Source organism: Bidens hawaiensis, unplaced genomic scaffold (assembly GCF_021521415.1).
Source record: "Bidens hawaiensis isolate Kalapana, Puna unplaced genomic scaffold, B.hawaiensis_p1.1 tig00002525_1, whole genome shotgun sequence".
Classification (NCBI taxonomy): Eukaryota; Viridiplantae; Streptophyta; class Magnoliopsida; order Asterales; family Asteraceae; genus Bidens; species Bidens hawaiensis.
Window position 1 is genome coordinate 2588343 of NW_027491138.1, and position 19463 is coordinate 2607805.

Consider the following 19463-nt stretch of genomic DNA (forward strand, 5'->3'; position numbering starts at 1 on the left):
ATGCTAGATCACCTCTCGGTCTCACCAACACTCGACCCTAATGGCAATGAATACTACACAACCAAGGATGGGGGAACAATTCAACTTAAACTAAAATAGATCAACTAGTCACTCAAAACACCTAAACCTGACAAGAAACGAACTCGCTCTCGCGCAATCCTTATTCTAGCATGTAAAGGCAATGAGATGACCCTAACTTCCTATCACCTCTCGGTCTCAAAGAAGGTGCCTAACTGCTGTACTTTAACCAATTAATCATGCAACAAAACCCTACGGTTGTTCCTACCGCAAACAAACCCTAAACACCAAGTCTAGAATCAAACAATGCGCCGATCAATCAATACAAAACTAATCAATCAACACACGGGGTTTATGCAATAAATTAACCAATATTTCCAGCCCTTAAACACAACCTATTTCATGTCTAAATCAAACTTTACAATAGCAATTAAGGTCTATCAATCAAACAATCCATAAAACCTATCAAAACCTAACAATTAACATCATTCCTAGGTAGAACTAACAAGATTAGCCGAGAATCATAATTGGACAGCGGCTAGCATTCAATAAAAACATTATATAACTCATACCAATCATCATAATAATCATCCAACAATCAATTCTACTCATAAACAACTCAATCACTTAAGCAATTGCAAAACAATTCAACAATTAAGCAAGAAACTAAAATTGTATGAACAATGAAAAAGATGTAAGGATATGAGATGTTCCGGGGCTGCTCTCGGCTGTAAAAACTGATGGTGAATGATCCCGAGACTTGGTTCTTGTGTCTTCTTCCTTCCCTAGCCGTCACACGATCAAACTCTAAGCTGAAAAAAGTTTTTCCTTCTCTCCCTTGCTGCTGCCTGGCCGATCGCAGGTTAGTAGGCTGCTAGGGTTTTTTTAATTTTTTTTATGTTATAATATTGTAAGTAATGGGCCTCTATGATGCATATGGGTCGGGCTTTGAGCTTTGTCTTGAACTTGTATGCGTAAAAGGCTCGTAGAATGCTCGAAAAGCTCGGTTTCTTCTTCCTTGTAACCCATAACCTACAATATGAACAAACTTATGTAAAACCTAAATAAAACGAGTTAAAACACATAAAATATAATATATTACGTAGATAAAAGGTGCGGAAAATACGTGTGTTTTACAACACATCACAGTCGATGACGAAGCTCCGTGTCAGGGTCATAGAAATACAACTGTAAGTACCTGGGTGTTCCGTCACGAGAAACCAGTTGGTCAACATGGTGGTATATCCCCTTATGTGCTCGGAAGGTGTACACGCCGGCTCTCATGTTGTTCACCGTCTCATCCAACGACAAGCCCATTGATGCGAAAGCAAAGTTTGTGTTGTAAGCCCGGATGTTTTCCCTAAAAACCTTGCCAATGTCATCTTGGGAGGTGAATAACGTGTGTAGTTCAGGTGGTATCAACGTTTCTGCCAACAACGTTTTCCCATTCATGCAACAAAATGTTGAAAACTCAAACTGTAGAAGCTTCGCGCCACAATGGCTGTAAGGAGTTCGGTCCTTTAGTAGACGATGGGCTGCGGGTACACCGTCATACACAAAGTTGTACGGGTCACTGTTTTCAATCCCTGTAAAGTGAGTTAAAAGTTAGATCCAGGTAAGTTTATTGTATGTATTGTTGATATTTACAGGAAAACAACCTTCTCCAATAGCTGCCGATTGGAGTGGATTCAGAGTGTTAGGTGTGGCAGATGTTGGCAGTGCATCAATAGTTGCATTGCCAGGGTAGGTGGCTGGATGGGTGGTGTAGGTAACAGATTCTTCTCGTGGTTCATGAGTAACACATTGCTGATGACACTGAAGTGGTTGTGTTGTTTGCTGGTCGCCTAAGTAATTTGGTGTGGTTAGAAATATCGTCGATAGCATAAAGTGATTATAGCAGTCGTTGTTTAGGGAAGTACTAACCTTGTTGTTCTGGTGGGGGGGCATCCATTTGGCTTGGAGTAACCAGAGGCGTTGATGGTACGCTTGTTTCGCCTACTTCGGTGGGGCACAATTGGTTCCTCAACCTAAGCGAAGCATTATATCTCTTGTTACGCTGACTACGTAACTCACGTGCACGGTTTGGGTCAGGGTTATCTCTTTTATACCGGCTACTCATTTTGAGTGGTTCCGTGTGTCCTGATCTAGATCGTAGTCCTTTTTTTTCCGCTGATGGTGAAGTTTTATAAAACCTACGAAATTACAAATATTCAACGATATTGATAAACTTCAAAGTGGTGCACCAATACACATGAGAATCATGCTTTTAATAGGATAGTATGGAAAAAGAAACGTGAAGCACCAAACGAAGTAATATTAGTATTCTTAAATGTTTACCAAATCTCTTTTTTTACAATATAAAAACCATGTATATCAAGGCTTGAAGTTCAATCTCATAATGGCATTTAAAACTATCAATTGAACATCTGTCAAAAGGTATAAGTATGTGAAAACATCAAATATAACATAGCATGTTTTGCGTCTAATCAAATGCAGCAACCTAATGCAATTTCAGTAATGAAAAATTAGGAAGTGTTGATAAAGTTTGTGGCAGAAAGGCTGAGTAAAATGATTACAGGTCAATAAAATACTAATAAATTCCATATATGCTTATTATCTTGTTTGTCATTTATGGTTTTATCGTTTGAATATAGTGTCATAGTATATTGTCACGTGGCATTGCAGTCACTCGATGACGGTAAAGATTTATCAATATCATGTTTATTAAATCAAAGTAACATTAAAGAGATGACATATGTTTCATGGTAACATGTTTTCAGGCCAGTGTGTGGAAGCAAAACATTGATAGCCTAATAAAATCATGTGACAACCCACTGACAAGAAGCAACATATGCAAATCAAATTGCTGGTGAGACAATCGTATGAACAAACACCGCTCGGATATGTCCGCGAAACCAACTCACTGGGTAGAAACGGGTTAAGGGGTTGATCTCATCCGGGAATTCATAAAGCTTCCTTGCCCCACTCATAACAAACCACCTTCCAGTTGTCATGTAGTGTGTAATGTTTACCCACACTGATAAGGGTATTGGAGGGATTGGTGGACATGAGAATTTTGGGACCCAGTGTTCCCCTTGGAGTGACCAAAGTTGAAGCGTCATCTCTTGCATGCCGGTTGTAAGAAGCATATGAAGGGAATTGTGAATGGTTGACAGAATGCCTTAGAAAATTCCTGATGGTGGGACCGTAGGGAAGGGTAACTCAATGACCTGCTCCGTTGACGTATCAAAACCAATAACCACGTTTGTACCAACAACCCAGCATTCGTAAACCGTGAAGTACAAGTTGTTGCCACATACAGTTCCAGGTGACCAATAGTAATCGCGCTTTGCGTATTCATTATCGCATTGGAAGTGTAAGTTTCTCCATCTTCCAGAATGCCTAGAGTAAATATGGGCTGAAAGGGCGCCGGATGCTCGTTTTACATGTAGTACGTTATAGTCGTTAGACGGGACACTGTAAAAGCCAACCGCATCTGCAATGTCTTCATACAACCCTTGGCCATTAGTGGTGGCTAAACATTTGTATGCAGCAGTCGTCGGGTTCCAAAGGAACAACTCTTTGGTGTCGCATAAACAAACACATAGCAAACCATCCAAATGCCCTAGTATAGCTACATTTATAGTGTTCTGTCCGAATAGGTATGGTATGATACTGTCTAGCACATAGTCAACAGTTTGGAAGTCCATTCTGTAAATGGCGCAGTCAAAATCACGAGCTAACAATGTTCGTTGATTATCTGGAAGCGACGAACGGGAGCAGTGAGTCGTTTGAAACTCAGGTGTTGATAGTAGAGCATGCCATTGCTTGCACACGCTCTTACAGGTAGCAACATCCTTTGCCGAGAGGCAAGACAGTATGCAAAAGACAATGAGTTCTGCTGTTAAGTCAGGCATGGTCGGATGGGTCCCTAGAACTGTGCACATAGAGGCAGCGTATGAACAACAAAAGAGAAACAAAAGGGGATGTACCAATGGTTGGTGACAATACAACCCCAAGTGTATTTTAATGTATCCAATTACTATGGTAAGTGTTACTTAAATATCGAATAAAGCAAGGGGATTGAATATCACATCAGAAAATTACTAAAAACGGTGACAATGAATATGTAAAATAGGTTTGTTTTGTCTGAAAACTATGTGTTATGAGTTTTGAAATAATGCATGAAATAATTTTTGATTTGAGAAGGCAGTAGTTAAGTATTATGTAACAGCTTATGTCAACATCTGCACAAAGACATTGAAACTGCCCATCTAAATGCTGCAAATTGCAACACTATAACTACAACAAAAAGCACTCGGCTTCCTAAGATATTGTTTATCCAACCACATACAAAGTGAATCAAAGTATGAAGGCAACAATGAAAACCTATGAAAATTATAACTAATTATCCACCAATTAACCACAATTTTACCCAATTTAAAAGTGAAATACCTAACATTGGAGCCGAGTATTTGTCGGTTAGCAACTAAGAAACAATCAAACCTTATGCTGAGTGGAGGCTATATTTATTTCAAATCAACAACATCATACATGCAATTTAACCGAATATACTTAAAGGAAATATGAGAGAATGAAAACGTACCTGCTTTCGTGAGATCGTTGGAAGGGGGGTGGAGCTTGACTGCAAACAGTGGACATACTTATAGGAAAGGTGTGACTGCAAACTGTTCAATTGATTTCCATCTTTGAATAGCATTCAATTGCATATTAATGGGAATTGCATATTAATGGGTTGTTCATAACAGAAAATTGATTTTATGGAGCCTTGATTGCACAATGATGTAGAAAGGTAACATTCAATTGGTTAGCTTGACTCCTTGTAACAGCCGGCTTGATTGGAGCCTTCAATTCAGCATTTGTCACAAAAACCTTTACCTGAACAAACACAAATACATACCAAGAGGATATAACAATATAACATCACATATTTTATGTTTTTAAAAAAAAACTTGGCTAGTATGTAACTTTGAGAAAAGTACTCGTTAAGTATGAAAATGAAACAGATAACCAAAACAAAATAAAACAGACTCTGATGTAGGAAACAACATATAAAGACTAAAAGACCATGAATTATTACTATATAAAAGATTAAGAGTCAACAATAGAAGTCAATATAACAATAACATGGCATAACCAAAACGCATCATCAGCATTGTATCATGTATCCAAAATAATATATCTAAATCACAAAAAATTTTGTTACAAATAATGACAACTAAAATTTGTGTAAAACATATAAAGACTTAAAAGGACAGTTACAACTATATGATGACAACTAAGATTAACAACAGCAGAACGCATCAATGAACTGGAAAACCAAATGGCCCGTTTGACTATATGATGAGCAGTTTGAACAGAATCAATTAAAGCGCCTAGTTGGACCTGTTTAATTTTAATTCACTACCTGGATTGCTTATCACAATTCGTTATCTTTTTGACCCGTTTCATTTTTATACACCATATTTCGACTCGTTTATATAGCAGTTAACTATATTTTGACGCTTTTCGTTTTAAGTCACTATGTTTTGATCTGTCTCATTTTAATACACCAGATTTTGGTGCGTTTCATCTTAAAATTACATAGTTTTGCATGTTCTATTTTAATACAACGTATTTTGATCCGTTTAATTTAGTTTACTCGTTTTTTGACCCGCTCATATATTGACCCGTTTCAGTTTAATACACCATATATAGACTCATTTATATACCAGTTAACTATATGTTGACCATTTTCGTTTCCATTCACTATGATTTGACCTGTTTCATTTTAATACACCAGCTTTTGGCCCGTTTCACCCTAAAATGCCATATAATCACAAAAAATTTTGTTACAAATAATGACAACTAAAATTTGTGTAAAACATATAAAGACTTAAAAGGACAGTTACAACTATACGATGACAACTAAGATTAACAACAGCAGAACGCATCAATGAACTGGAAAACCAGATGGCCCGTTTGACTATATGATGAGCAGTTTGAACAGAATCAATTAAAGCGCCTAGTTGGACCTGTTTAATTTTAATTCACTACCTGGATTGCTTATCACCAATTCGTTATCTTTTTGACCCGTTTCATTTTTATACACCATATTTCGACTCGTTTATATAGAAGTTAACTAAAATTATATTTTAATACACCAGATTTTGGTGCGTTTCATCTTAAAATTACATAGTTTTGCATGTTCTATTTTAATACAACGTATTTTGATCCGTTTAATTTAGTTTACTCGTTTTTTGACCCGCTCATATATTGACCCGTTTCTATTTAATACACCAAATATAGACTCATTTATATACCAGTTAACTATATGTTGACCATTTTCGTTTCCATTCACTACGATCTGACCTGTTTCATTTTAATACACCAGCTTTTGGCCCGTTTCCATTAACTTCTAGTTGGACCTGTTTAATTTTAATTCACTACCTGGATTGCTTATCACCAATTCGTTATCTTTTTGACCCGTTTCATTTTTATACACCATATTTCGACTCGTTTATATAGAAGTTAACTAAAATTATATTTTAATACACCAGATTTTGGTGCGTTTCATCTTAAAATTACATAGTTTTGCATGTTCTATTTTAATACAACGTATTTTGATCCGTTTAATTTAGTTTACTCGTTTTTTGACCCGCTCATATATTGACCCGTTTCTATTTAATACACCAAATATAGACTCATTTATATACCAGTTAACTATATGTTGACCATTTTCGTTTCCATTCACTACGATCTGACCTGTTTCATTTTAATACACCAGCTTTTGGCCCGTTTCACCCTAAAATGCCATATAATCACAAAAAATTTTGTTACAAATAATGACAACTAAAATTTGTGTAAAACATATAAAGACTTAAAAGGACAGTTACAACTATATGATGACAACTAAGATTAACAACAGCAGAACGCATCAATGAACTGGAAAACCAGATGGCCCGTTTGACTATATGATGAGCAGTTTGAACAGAATCAATTAAAGCGCCTAGTTGGACCTGTTTAATTTTAATTCACTACCTGGATTTCTTATCACCAATTCGTTATCTTTTTGACCCGTTTCATTTTTATACACCATATTTCGACTCGTTTATATAGCAGTTAACTAAAATTTTGCCTCCTCCACTTGTGAATTTTTATTCAAGGTCATTTCATAATCATTGTCTACACGATTGTATGTTTTGTTAGCCCTTTTAAGTATCCGCTCGATACGTAGTAAACTTTCCCTAGATCAAATACTTCAAAAAACTTCCTTGCAGCGGTGTTAAACATGGTTGCTTGAATTTGAGTACCCTATAATTATATTTCTTATAATCTCCATATGTTTGTAATAATATATAATGAGGATTGAGATAACGGAAACTTACGTTGTCGTCAGTTAGCTCGACACTAAAAACATAGCCTTCACCGCATGTGTTGTTGTAGTGACGCATGGGACCTTTAGCCGTGAGACGCACTTTAATGGTCCAGTTTCATTGGTACGGGTTCAAGGAAGCGAGGGGGTAAACCTGCCTTGGTATAGACGTACTTGACATGCTGTAATAGAAAGACCATGAATTGTTATATAAAATATTAGGAGTCAACACCAGAAGTCAATATAACAACTACATGGCATAGCCAGATCGCATCACCAGGAAAGTTACAAGTAACTAAAATTTATGTAAAGCATATAAAAATTAGTGGAACTTAGACATATGAATAACAGTGTTGAGAAACAAAACCCAAGGTGGATTCATGGTGAAGCTGAGCTAATCTGGTGTAATTTTAACATGTAAATGTCTTTAAAGTCGAGTTCTCTGAATCAATGTTATGGTACCTAAGAGAAGCAAACCTAATTGTCAACCAGTATACCACAATGAAACCAAATTTAAAGGTGAATCAGGTAACATGTTCAAAACAGGATGAAACCAAATGAGCAATGAAAACGCGAATTAGCAAGCCAAAATTTTCATCAAAACAGGCCGAATATAACGGTGAACCAGACAACTTAAAACCAACTATAAACTCAAACTAATAAAACCTGACTTCATATATGAAAAAAAATAGAAAAAAAGCAGACGTCAAGCAACTGCTGACCAAATCCAACAATAGCTAACTTCATTTTCAGATCTTCAAAGAACTAAAATTCTAAATCAAACAACAATGTCACAAAATTTCTTAAACCTATGAAAAAGGGGCCACTTTTTTTTTCAAGATTCTTCAACCGAAACGTGAGGTAATGTGGTGTAATTTTAACCTGTAAATCTATACCTAAGGGAATTAAACCTAATTGTCAACCAGTTAGACCACAATTATACCCTGGTGATTATGATGATGATGAAGAAACCCTAGAATGAAATCAAAAGAGTAATGAAAACGTGAATTAGGTAGCATGTTCAAAGAAGAATGAAATCAAAAGGGTAATGAATAGGAATAATCAAGAATCATGGAAATTAAGAATACATAATACAAAGGAAGAGTAAAACATACCTAATATCAATAAATCAATAAACCACAATTAAACCCTGTTGATTGTGATGATGATGAAGAAGTATTTATAGCATAGGAAGTAGTAATCAGGATGACTATATTACATAGAAACCGACATGAATTAAAAAAAATTATTGAGGAATTGATTGGTTGTTGAAGACGAAATTGATTGAGGAATTGATGACTGGGGCTGTAACGTACATATAGAGAGAAGGAGATTGAGGTTGGCTGTTGGGTTTAAGTCGCCGGCAGGTAGGCTTCTTTCTGGAGTTGGAAGCCGGAGCTGTAATTGTCAGGCAAGGGGCAGTTAATTCTACGGCGTCTAGTATGGAATGTGAAAGGGTGCCTATATGTTTAATAATGTAATATAGATAAGAGTGAATTAGGAGTTGTTATGAAAAAAAAATATATAATTCAACATATTAAAGGATTGTTGAGTTATACGTTTCTTTTCAAAATATCAAAGATTAGGCACATATCGAACTATCATTTTTGCTGAACGTCAAAGTCACATTACTCTTACTCCTACACCATTACATATTTTGAATGTATTCTACGTCCGGAATTGAACTCGAAATCTCCCTTTTAAAAGACAAGAGCGTGTATCAAATGAGCTGTTTCTAAATCTTTAGAAAAATAAAAATAAATTTAAATGGCTATTTACCAGATTTTGTGATTTTCCCCTAAATCTTTAGAAAAAATAATAATATTCAATTCAACATCTATGATCCATCATCATCCTGCATATCACCACCACATCAGCCCCGCCGCCTAACGTACCTACAATCTGCAAATGCTGAACCATCACCATGGTCGGTGGGTACCAGAGCAAATGCCGATCATCATTCGGGCTTAATTCAACCCAATCAGCATTTCAAAATCAAACGCTCATGGATGCTAATCACAAGTACGCTAAAGAATTACACGTCGGTGTACGAGTTGTTCAAATGGCTTGCTCTCTCTGTCAGAAGCTGCAAAAGGGTTCAGTGGGCCCCAGCCCAGATCACATCATTTCGAAAGATGACGATTCACCCGTTACTGTCGCCGGTCCGTTTATTATTAGGGTTTATTGTTTCATTTTATTATTATTATTATTATTATTAATTAGCTGCTTCATTGCTTATTTTATTGATTAATTTATGTATATGCTTTTGTGTGACATAAATTTGTTTATGATTTTCATAAACCATGCCGGGCTCTAAATTTTCGGACGAAAATGGGTAAATTTATGCTACGCATAAAAATATTTGGACGAAAACGGTAAATTTACGCTACCGAGCAAAAACCAGAGGGGCTTTACCCATTCCCGTATGATATGTCATTGGTGTGTGTTAGTAAATTGTGTATGCCCTAGGGGTGTACATGGGTCGTTTTTGGGGTCAAACAAAATTCAGTTTTTGGGTTTTTATAAACCCGTTTTCGGTTTTCACAATGGGTTTGGTTTTGGTTTTTCAGTTTTACAGTGGGATCGGTTCGATTTCAGTTTTTGGTTTAAAAGTCTTTGGTTTCAGTTTCCACGGTTTTCAGTTTTCATAATGGGTTTGGTTTGGCTACTGTTTTTTCGGTTTTTGGTTTCATAAAGGGTTCGATCGGTTTTTTGGTATTACCATTTGGGCCGAAAAATAGCCTAAAATAGGACGATTCACCCGTTACTGATTTTATTATTATTTATTAGCTTCTTCATTGCTGATTTTATAGATTAACACTGATTAATTTCTGTTACAATCTTTTGGTGTGACATAAACTTTGCTTATAAGAATGTGTCTCTAAATGATGCTTATGATTTTGTATGATATCTAACTGGTGTGTGGTTAGTATGATAGAGGTGTGTGTATAGTTTAGAGGTGCAAATGGGCCATTTTCAGGTTTAAACTAAAAAGTCAAAAATTCGGCTTTTAAAAACCGTTGGTTTCAGTTTCAATGATTTCGGTTTTCACAATGCGTTGGTTTTGGTTTTTTGGTGTTACAATGGGCTCGGTTCGGTTTTGGTTTTGGGTTTTTTAAACCGTTGGTTTCAGTTTCTAAGGTTTTTCTAATGGGTTCGTTTCAGTTTTCATAATGTGGTCGGTTTAGGTCTTTTTCGTTTTTTGGTTTCACAATGGATTCGGTTTCGGTTTCGGTTTTTTTGGTTTTACAGCCTACAAGTAGGGCCGAAATAATAACCTAAAATAATGAATCCGAGCTTAAATGTTTTTGCTAATTTATCGATTACTGTACCTTAGGACCTAGAATTTTGGGCTACACCTTGTATTACTTATTTATTAATTACTTAAAATTGGTTTTTTGGTTTGGTTTGGTTTGGTTTAGTTTGGTTTGGTAAGTTCTTGTTTTTTTTTTCTTTTTTTCTTTTGTTACGGTTCAGTTATATTGGTTTCATATTTCATGTACCCCTTAGATTATACTCTTCATGAATTGCAAAGATTTAAGGTTCCAATTCCAAAATCAGCCAAACTTTGTAGTGGATATTGGATAATAAGTAGGTCACATTATATATTTTACAAATGTATGTATGATATTGACCAAAATGCATAAACAGATTGGAGTGTACAAGCAATGATTAGCTGGATGCTAACCGAATCATTTGGTCGAGAAAACGTCTCAATCATAGCTGAAGAAGACACACAAACACTAGCTGACGCCACCGCCACAACTTTACTAGCATCCGTGGTTGCAACCGTGAATGAAACATTAGCCCTGGCACCCCGGTTTGGTCTCAAGGTTCCAGCCACACCTCTCAATGGTTCACAAGTTCTTGACGCCATTAGCCGATGCAACTCAACCGGTGGCCGGGCTGGAAGACACTGGGTCCTTGACCCTGTTGATGGAACCCTAGGGTTCGTGCGTGGAGACCAGTATGCGGTGGCTCTTGCGTTGATTGATAACGGTCAGATTGTGGTTGGGGTTCTTGGGTGCCCTAATTATTCGAGTAAAAGGAAATTAGTTAATAATAATAATTCGAGTGCGTTGGAATCGGAAGGCTGTGTTATGTACACAATTAAGGGTAGTGGTCAAGCTTGGATGCAGCCACTGGTTCAGGGTGATGGGTCTGAATGGCACGATTCAGCTAATGTTATACAGGTTTCTAGTATTGATAACCCAGTAATGGCTACGTTTTGTGAACCGGTTGAAAAGGCTAACTCTAACCATTCGTATAGTGCGGGAATTGCTCACCGTGTAGGGCTTAGGTGAGCTTAAATTCTTACTTTCAATATTGATTTGTTTACTTATGAATGGTTGATTGAGGTCAAATGGGCCAAAAATAAGTTGTTGAGTAAAACTAGGGGTGATAATTTTCAACACAACACGAAAATAATTAAGCTTTTGGTTGATTTATGTAACTCGTATAGAAAGCGGATTTGTGTTTGGGTTGACTCGTTTAGTTATGCAGGCCTTGTTCGGGTTGACCGGTTTAAATAAATGGGTCATGCTTTGGTTGACATGTTTAATTTAACAGGTCGTGTTTGGGTTAATCTAGTAATCAAAATGTCGTGTTCTGGTTGACCTGTTTAACCCGTTTTGTTAAACATGTTGACCTGCTAAACTGTTTAATTAAACTAGTCAACGCACTAACCCTTCTTGACCCGTTTAACCCATTTTTTTGACAACTTACCAACCCGATTAACATGTTTACAACTTAATTATTACATGCCAACCTGTTTAGATAAAGGGATTAAACGGATCGTGTACGGGTTGAGCTGTTTAACCCACTTTGTTAAACATGTTGACCGCCAACCTGTTTAATCAAACAGGCCGATCCAGTAAAAAAATCGTGTTCGGGACAAAAATGTGTTTCTGATCAACTCAACCTGACCCACAAAAATGACCCATTTTTGACCTGTAACCATCTCTTTATGATAAAAATAAATATATACGTTACTTTTTGGTTTTGTGATTGTAGAAAACAACCATTGCGTGTTTATAGCATGGTAAAATATGCAGCAATCGCGCGTGGAGACGCAGAGATATACATGAAGTTTGCAAAAGCTGGATACAAAGAAAAGATATGGGACCATGCTGCCGGAGTGCTGATTGTGGAGGAAGCTGGGGGCGTGGTGACGGATGCTGGCGGCCGCCCACTGGATTTCTCAAAAGGGGTGTATCTTGAAGGCCTCGATCGGGGGATTGTTGCGTGTTCAGGTGTTAATTTGCATGACAAAATTATAGGGGCTGTTTATGCAAGTTGGGATTCTTCTAATCTTTAAAAAATTTTTGCTTTAAAAGTCAATGTTGAGGATTATTTTTGTAATTTCAAGTTATAATATAGTACAAGTTTACAATGCATCTTGATGAATTCCTTCATCAAGTTCATACATTTTGATTTACAGGTAAGACGAATTCAGTTTTGAGTTCAAAATTTAAACCGAATTCGATGTTTTACATACAAGCCTAAATGTAACTGACACGCGTATGCTAACAACTAAAATGCCATATCAACAAAATCGTCAAAAAGAATGTGCATTCGGTCATTATTGTTTTACCACCTTCAAATTCTCAAGTACTCAAAATGACTATGGGTTTCACATCTATTATCTATACAGTAGTAACATTGTCAGCCATGTCTTTCAATCTTCCGAACACTATTGGTAAAACAATTCCGGGTAGCCCGTATCAAAATTGAAACGACTTCTTTATTAAGCTCATAATCTTCATGTATCACCATCTTCACAGCATTTTCAATGTGGCTACCTGCATTAGTTCATACATTTTGACTTTCAGGTCAAACAAATTCAATTTCCAAATCAAAATTCATGCGAAGTTCGACTTTATTTTTCATCCGTTTTTTTTACTAAACTAGCATTTTCTGTCACATTGTTCAGTAAATACTCAATATCATAGAAATATCCTAAAGGTTTTACTTCATTTAAGTTAAAAATTGTTCAAGTTTGACCACAAATCAAGGTTCAATTCTAACCTGTTGGGCTACCATGGTATGTGTTCATGTTATCAACAACATATTGGGATATCGACGTGATCCTGTTGGTGTCCAAAAGGTGAGATGCAGGGGATGATTCATCGTCTCCATATGCCATTAGAAGCAAAGTCGACCGACATTCTTTCTTAAAACTATAATCTCCCAGTTGAACACTTTCCCACCTAACAAGCTCCCGTGAAAACTTCAAAGCCTCATCAACCTGACGCGCGCGACATAGTTCAATCATCTTTTGCTGCTCCAACAAGAAATGTACTCGGGGCCGAGCCTCTAAAAAAGCCTAATCAAGAATAAAATGGTGATTGGTAAATCAAACTATTAATAACATTATAACAACATGCTGATTCATAAACACTTTATGTTTGGTGATTTTGTACTTCTAATAAAATATTAAGACTTGTATAAAAATAAATATGAAGCAACATTTTTAAACATAAAGACAGTTTTAGTTTTTATATTACTTGGTACGTCGTCCGATTCTAAAATCCGGCCTGACCAAGCGAACACTGAGTCTTACCGGGGTCATTATTTCATTAAGAGCGTGAATGGCATCATCGAATTGACGGGCAAAGATGAAGTCTTTAACAATCTTTAGTGTTTCCACAAGTGCAAGATCTTCAGAGTCCATGAGCACTGATTGTTGAACATAAAGATTAATAAAACTAATGGTGATTAAACTAAAAGCAAAATTAAGGGAATAATAATAATAATAATAATATAATAAAAATACTTAGGCCGCCAGATTCTTTGTGAAAGGCATGAGCAGCAGGAAGAAGTGCATGTGCTAATAGAAAATCCATAACCATCATGTTCATGTCTTCTTTCTTGAACTTGGCCCGTTTCAACAGTTCGTTCCACTCGTCCTCGGTCCTTTCATCCCTCATTATTTCAACATAAGGTTCATCTTCTGGTTCACCTTCAACATTTATTATATCAACATCTGGTTCATCTTCAGGTTCACTTTCAACATTTATTATATCAACATCTGGTTCATCTTCAGGTTCACTGTCAACATTCATTATATCAACATAAGGTTCATCTTCTGGTTCAACTTCCGGCACAACTTGCGGTTCAACAACCGGCCCAACTGGAGGTTCAATTCGTGGTACAGCTTGAGGTCCATCTTCTTGCATATTTTGTGGTTCAATTTCAGGTACAACTTGATCTTCATCTTCTGGTACATCTTGTGGGTCGTTTTGTCCCTGTTTCAAGAACAAAAACATGTAATTAGAATCTAGGGTTTCGGCAAGAACAAATGCAATCGAATGATTGAAATCGATGTGGGTTTGATCAGTAAATCGTGAAATTAAACAGTCAAAGATCTTTTGATTTCAAGAAATTGATGAAAAACAGAGTTGAAGATGCAGAGGAGGTGAAATTGTATGAAATTGAAACAAGTTTGAAGTAAAATTGAAGATGGCGTACCTGTGGGACTGGTAATTCCATCGATCTTGAAGTAAATTGATGAAAATGAGAAGTGATTTTGTGAATGTTGCAGGTTTTTTGATGGGTTTTGTATGGGGTAGAAGAACAGGGGAGGTGTTTGTAATGTATATAAGAAAGAGGGTTTGTGTTGTTGGCGCTTTAATCTGTTTTTTCAATTTCTCCGTTACTTCTGTTAAAGTCTTAACGGGCATTGAAAGAGAAGGGGCTTTTGTGAAAATGTTTCGAATATAGATGTACATATTTGTATATTGAAAGAAGAGAAGGGACTTTGGTGTTAACATGTCTTGATTTTGGCCTTTTTAAACATTTAATTGTTACAAATCAAATACTATTTGTCCAATAACTAAACATATTTGTGATTTCTAAAAAATGAAAAATGAAAATTAACCATTATTATTATAATATATAATAATTAAGACGTTTGGTAACACAACCACGTGATTGGTCCACGTAGCCTCACGTTGGCCAGCCTTTTTATTTGCTTTTAATATGTTTTTCGTCTTTAAATTTGCATTGGTTCACTGCCGTAAAATACGAGTTTTTTTTACCGTTGATACCGTCAAATGATTCTGGTCAAATTCGCGTAAGCTCGTGCTCGCAACATAAGGTTTTTTTCCCTGCGAGTTTTTTTAGTCCATTGATTCTGGACGAATTCGCGTCAAATCATGACCAGAACGTGCGTATATTTTTGGTTTCACCACGGTCTTTTTTATGTAAATATATTAATTTATTGTATTTTGAGTGTGGACGAATTAACTTATTGCTTTAATTTCGATGTCGTAACCTGCTACCAACCGACTCGTGTCGGTTCACCACCACAACACATGGTTTTCTGTGTAAGATTTAGTCACGACAACGTCGATTACGACTGAATTCGCATTAGTTCGCAAACGCAACACACAAACTTTTTTATCACTTTTTTTGTCCCTCGATTCCAGAATCAACGAATTTGTATCAATTCGCAACTGCAACGCGCGTGTTTTTTTGTTCGCTGTATTTTTTTTATATTTTAAATATGTTAGATTGTATTTGGGTGTGGACGGTTTTATGGTTACTTTATTTTTGGCGCCGCAACCATATACCAACCGAAGTGTCATGGTTCGTAGCCGCAACGCGTGTTATGTTATGTTAATTTGTTGTATTTTTGCGTTAACGAAGTTTTTTAGGGAGGTTTATTGCTGGTTTCGTACGGCACTGATCGAACTCACCTTGACTCGCAGACGCATTGTACACTTTGATAAGTTGTACAAGTACAACTCTCCATAATTCCTAGTTAACAATAAAAATCTGAATCAAGTCATAAACATTGGTATCTACTCGTATCAATTAGGTAAAATCAAGTAAGATAGAAAAAGACTTAATTTAAAGTGGCAAAAATGTACGAGTAAAGTTCATTTATGTTCGCTAATTTAATAAACAAAATTAACATTAACACTATTCTTGTTCGTTTAGTTAAATAAACAAATTTGAACACGTATACTATACGTGAGCATTCGTTTATGTTTATACTTATTTGTTGGCTAACGTGCATTTAAATATTCTTTCGGATTTTTTTTATCAGTAATATTAACTTAAATCGATTTTTTTTTTCATATTCCTAAACCTTTAAGCCCAATTAAATTTTTTCTAATGGTGTCATGAAGCTGGTATTACTCAATTTTTGAATTATCTAATAGTATTTAGACTTTAGTTTATACTTAATTTATGTATCGTTTATTTATGCTAGATGCAAGGTTGATGGTACTGTACTACTGTAGACATTAAGTTGGACATTCATGTTCACTTTTAAATGACGTTCGTTTGTGCTCTATGATCTTAGTCTATTTATGTTTATTTGTGTTTGTTTATATTTGTTTTTGTTCGGTTATATTCGTTTGTGCTCTACTTTTTAAAATCGTTGTATATTAAATTGGTCTTGAATCATGTTATGGGTGGAGAGGTAAGTCAAACAAAGTAATCGCACCGAAATAATCAGACCGACTAAGAAATGGTTCGTTTATGATTTTCCGATAACTTTCATCATCATACTAGGTAAATTCCATCAATATCAAAGTTATGGTAGGGTATGAGTAGGGTAACATGTAGACATCCTTATCCCTATCCCGTAAGAAAAAAGAGTCCTGCTTTCAGTGAGATCCCCTGGCTCAATAGCAGTTTTGCATCAAGCCTTGGACATAAAGCATATAACACTCAATCATTAGGACATAGGCCGATTGGTGTATGCACCCTTGTCTTTTGGCTATCAACGACACCAAATGATGCATGATCAACCTTTCGCTACTTTTAAAGTTATTTTTACAAAATTAATGAATAACGTCAAAATTAATGTAATTTCACGTTTACCTTCCGAGGGCCCACACACACATATATATATATATGCAAAGTATATAATGAAAACCCATTTGAGTTGTGAAAACCCTATGTAACATCGTTTTTTTTACACACGTAATATATGTTGTAACATTTAATACAAAGTATCGAAAACTTTAAAAAAAATGTTTTGCTTTTTTTTTTTACATTTTTTTAGTAATTTTTATATATGTTTTCAGAAGAGATAAAGTGTAAATTAACTTTTACATTTTTTATTAACTTTAATTGTGGACCACAAGATTTAATCTTTAATTAAAAACATGTAGTTGAGAATGGGTTTCTATATTTTTCATAACTTAAGTAGGTTTTTATTCTAACTTAACCTTATATATATATATATATATACACACCCCATAAATAGGGCTCGTGACTTTTTATTAACCATGGTTACTTGATGTTGCAGTGTATAAGTAATAGAATTAACCAAAACGACCTAGCATTTATGTTATATGTTTGAAAAGGTTGTTATGATTATTGTAAACAATATATTAGTGCGGCTTATTGTCTTTTATAACTTAAAAATACTAATAACTTATGTAACTCAAGAAATAATTGAATTCATTAATTTAAGATATGCTAAATGAGTCGAAGTTTTCAATACGTCATCAGCAATTTATGAGAACGGGCCCAATTACAATAGAGAGGCGGATACACAGGTAACAAGCTATTTCTTCGGTTTTAATAAATTACTATACAATACCCCTGAACTCTTTTAAGAAACATGGCAGTTTTGGAGCAATGGACTCGAATGTTCAATACCCAAATGTATTAACAGCAAATTTCGCATTAACCCAATCTTAATGCATCAAGTTTTTCAGTAACTCCATTAACCGAACAATTAATCAATATAGAAAACAAAATTAATCCAACTGAACCGTAGGCGTGAGATCGGAGAAGATGATCAACAATTAATTAATATAGAAAACAAGTTTTTCAGAAAGCAATCACCAATGAATTCAAACAAAATCGGACAAATAAATGAATTAATTAATTAATTCTTAACATTTACACACTTCAGAAATCATGATCTGATATCTACTAAAATACTGATGATATAATGTTATCAACAATTGCAAAAATTAGAAAAACAATCTAAGCAGCCATGGACATAACCAAAAGCCGGCTAGGCTTCGGCCTGAAATCCAACTACCGCCAAGTCCTACGAGCAGGCGGAGTCAATGCCCTCCGTATGATCTCTTTACTGGCATGCCTCCGTCTCGGCACCACCGCCTCACGATTATTATTCCTCCAAACCAACGACGAATTCATTTGCCTAGGCGTTCGCAAAGCTGAAAGCAACTCGTTGACCAGATTGGTGTAGTTTCGGCTGGAAACCGGTGAGATTTTGACCGGAGAAGGGTGTTGAGGGCTATCCATTTTGGTGTTATCTGTCATGAATAGAATATGGGGTAATGATGTGTATGAATGAGTTTGAATCCAGGTGATTTATATGTGTGGTTGATGTCTTGAATATGTGTTGTTGACTTTGGCTTGATAATAATTGTTTTGACTTTGAAGAAATTAGCCGTTATGTTTTGACCCACGGATACGCTGTCAACCCTTTTAGACCGTTACTAACGGAATCTTTATTAACGGTAGCTTCTGGACCGTTAACTAAATTATGTTTTGTCCATGCATTTGGTCCCTTCAATTTTTTATAGGTTGTTATATACGAACACCATCCCCATAGTGTGTGAATAGGGCTATACAGCTTGTATAGATACGAATCGTATAGGCCTAACTTATTAACATGCGTATGGAGGTGACAGTGTGGCAGCTTTTTGCAGTTTATACGAGCCGTATAAACCCTATACGAGTCGTATAGATATTCTTGTTTGTACAGACCCTATACGAGCCGTATAGGATCTATACGACTCATATATACAGCATGTCAGCTGTACTTTGGCCAGATATTTATAATTATTTTATGGTCTATACGAGCCGTATAGATGGTATACGATCCGGACAGGCCAGGCATCTGTTTTTCTTGCTCCAAACGTAATTATTTTTATGAAAGTTATATTTCAAAAGTTTAGATAACTCACATGGGCGTCAACCAAAATATATTGCATAACCACATATAAAAAGTCGTTACCTAAAAACGCTCATGTTGCTCGTATGTTTTTATGCATATAGCAAAATATTTACTTTTAAATTACGTGTTTCTATTGTGTAAACAACTCGGATGCTATTTTTAATATTTTGTAAT

At 35.7% G+C, this 19463-nt stretch overlaps 2 protein-coding genes across 2 annotated transcripts; one reads left to right on the forward strand and one right to left on the reverse strand.

Annotated features, from left to right (window-relative positions):
- Nucleotides 1-3200: 3200 nt before the first annotated feature.
- LOC143620108 (putative F-box protein At3g16210) lies at nucleotides 3201-3935 on the reverse strand. The gene has a single exon (XM_077091875.1). The coding sequence runs from the start codon at nucleotides 3933-3935 to the stop codon at nucleotides 3201-3203; it is 735 nt and encodes a 244-aa protein (XP_076947990.1).
- Nucleotides 3936-9268: 5333 nt separating this feature from the next.
- LOC143619949 (3',5'-bisphosphate nucleotidase AHL-like) lies at nucleotides 9269-12798 on the forward strand. The gene is made up of 3 exons (XM_077091763.1): nucleotides 9269-9555; nucleotides 11045-11693; nucleotides 12407-12798. Exons 1-3 carry the CDS (start codon nucleotides 9318-9320, stop codon nucleotides 12708-12710), a joined length of 1191 nt encoding a protein of 396 aa, XP_076947878.1. The 5' UTR covers nucleotides 9269-9317; the 3' UTR covers nucleotides 12711-12798.
- The last annotated feature ends 6665 nt before the right edge of the window (nucleotides 12799-19463 follow it).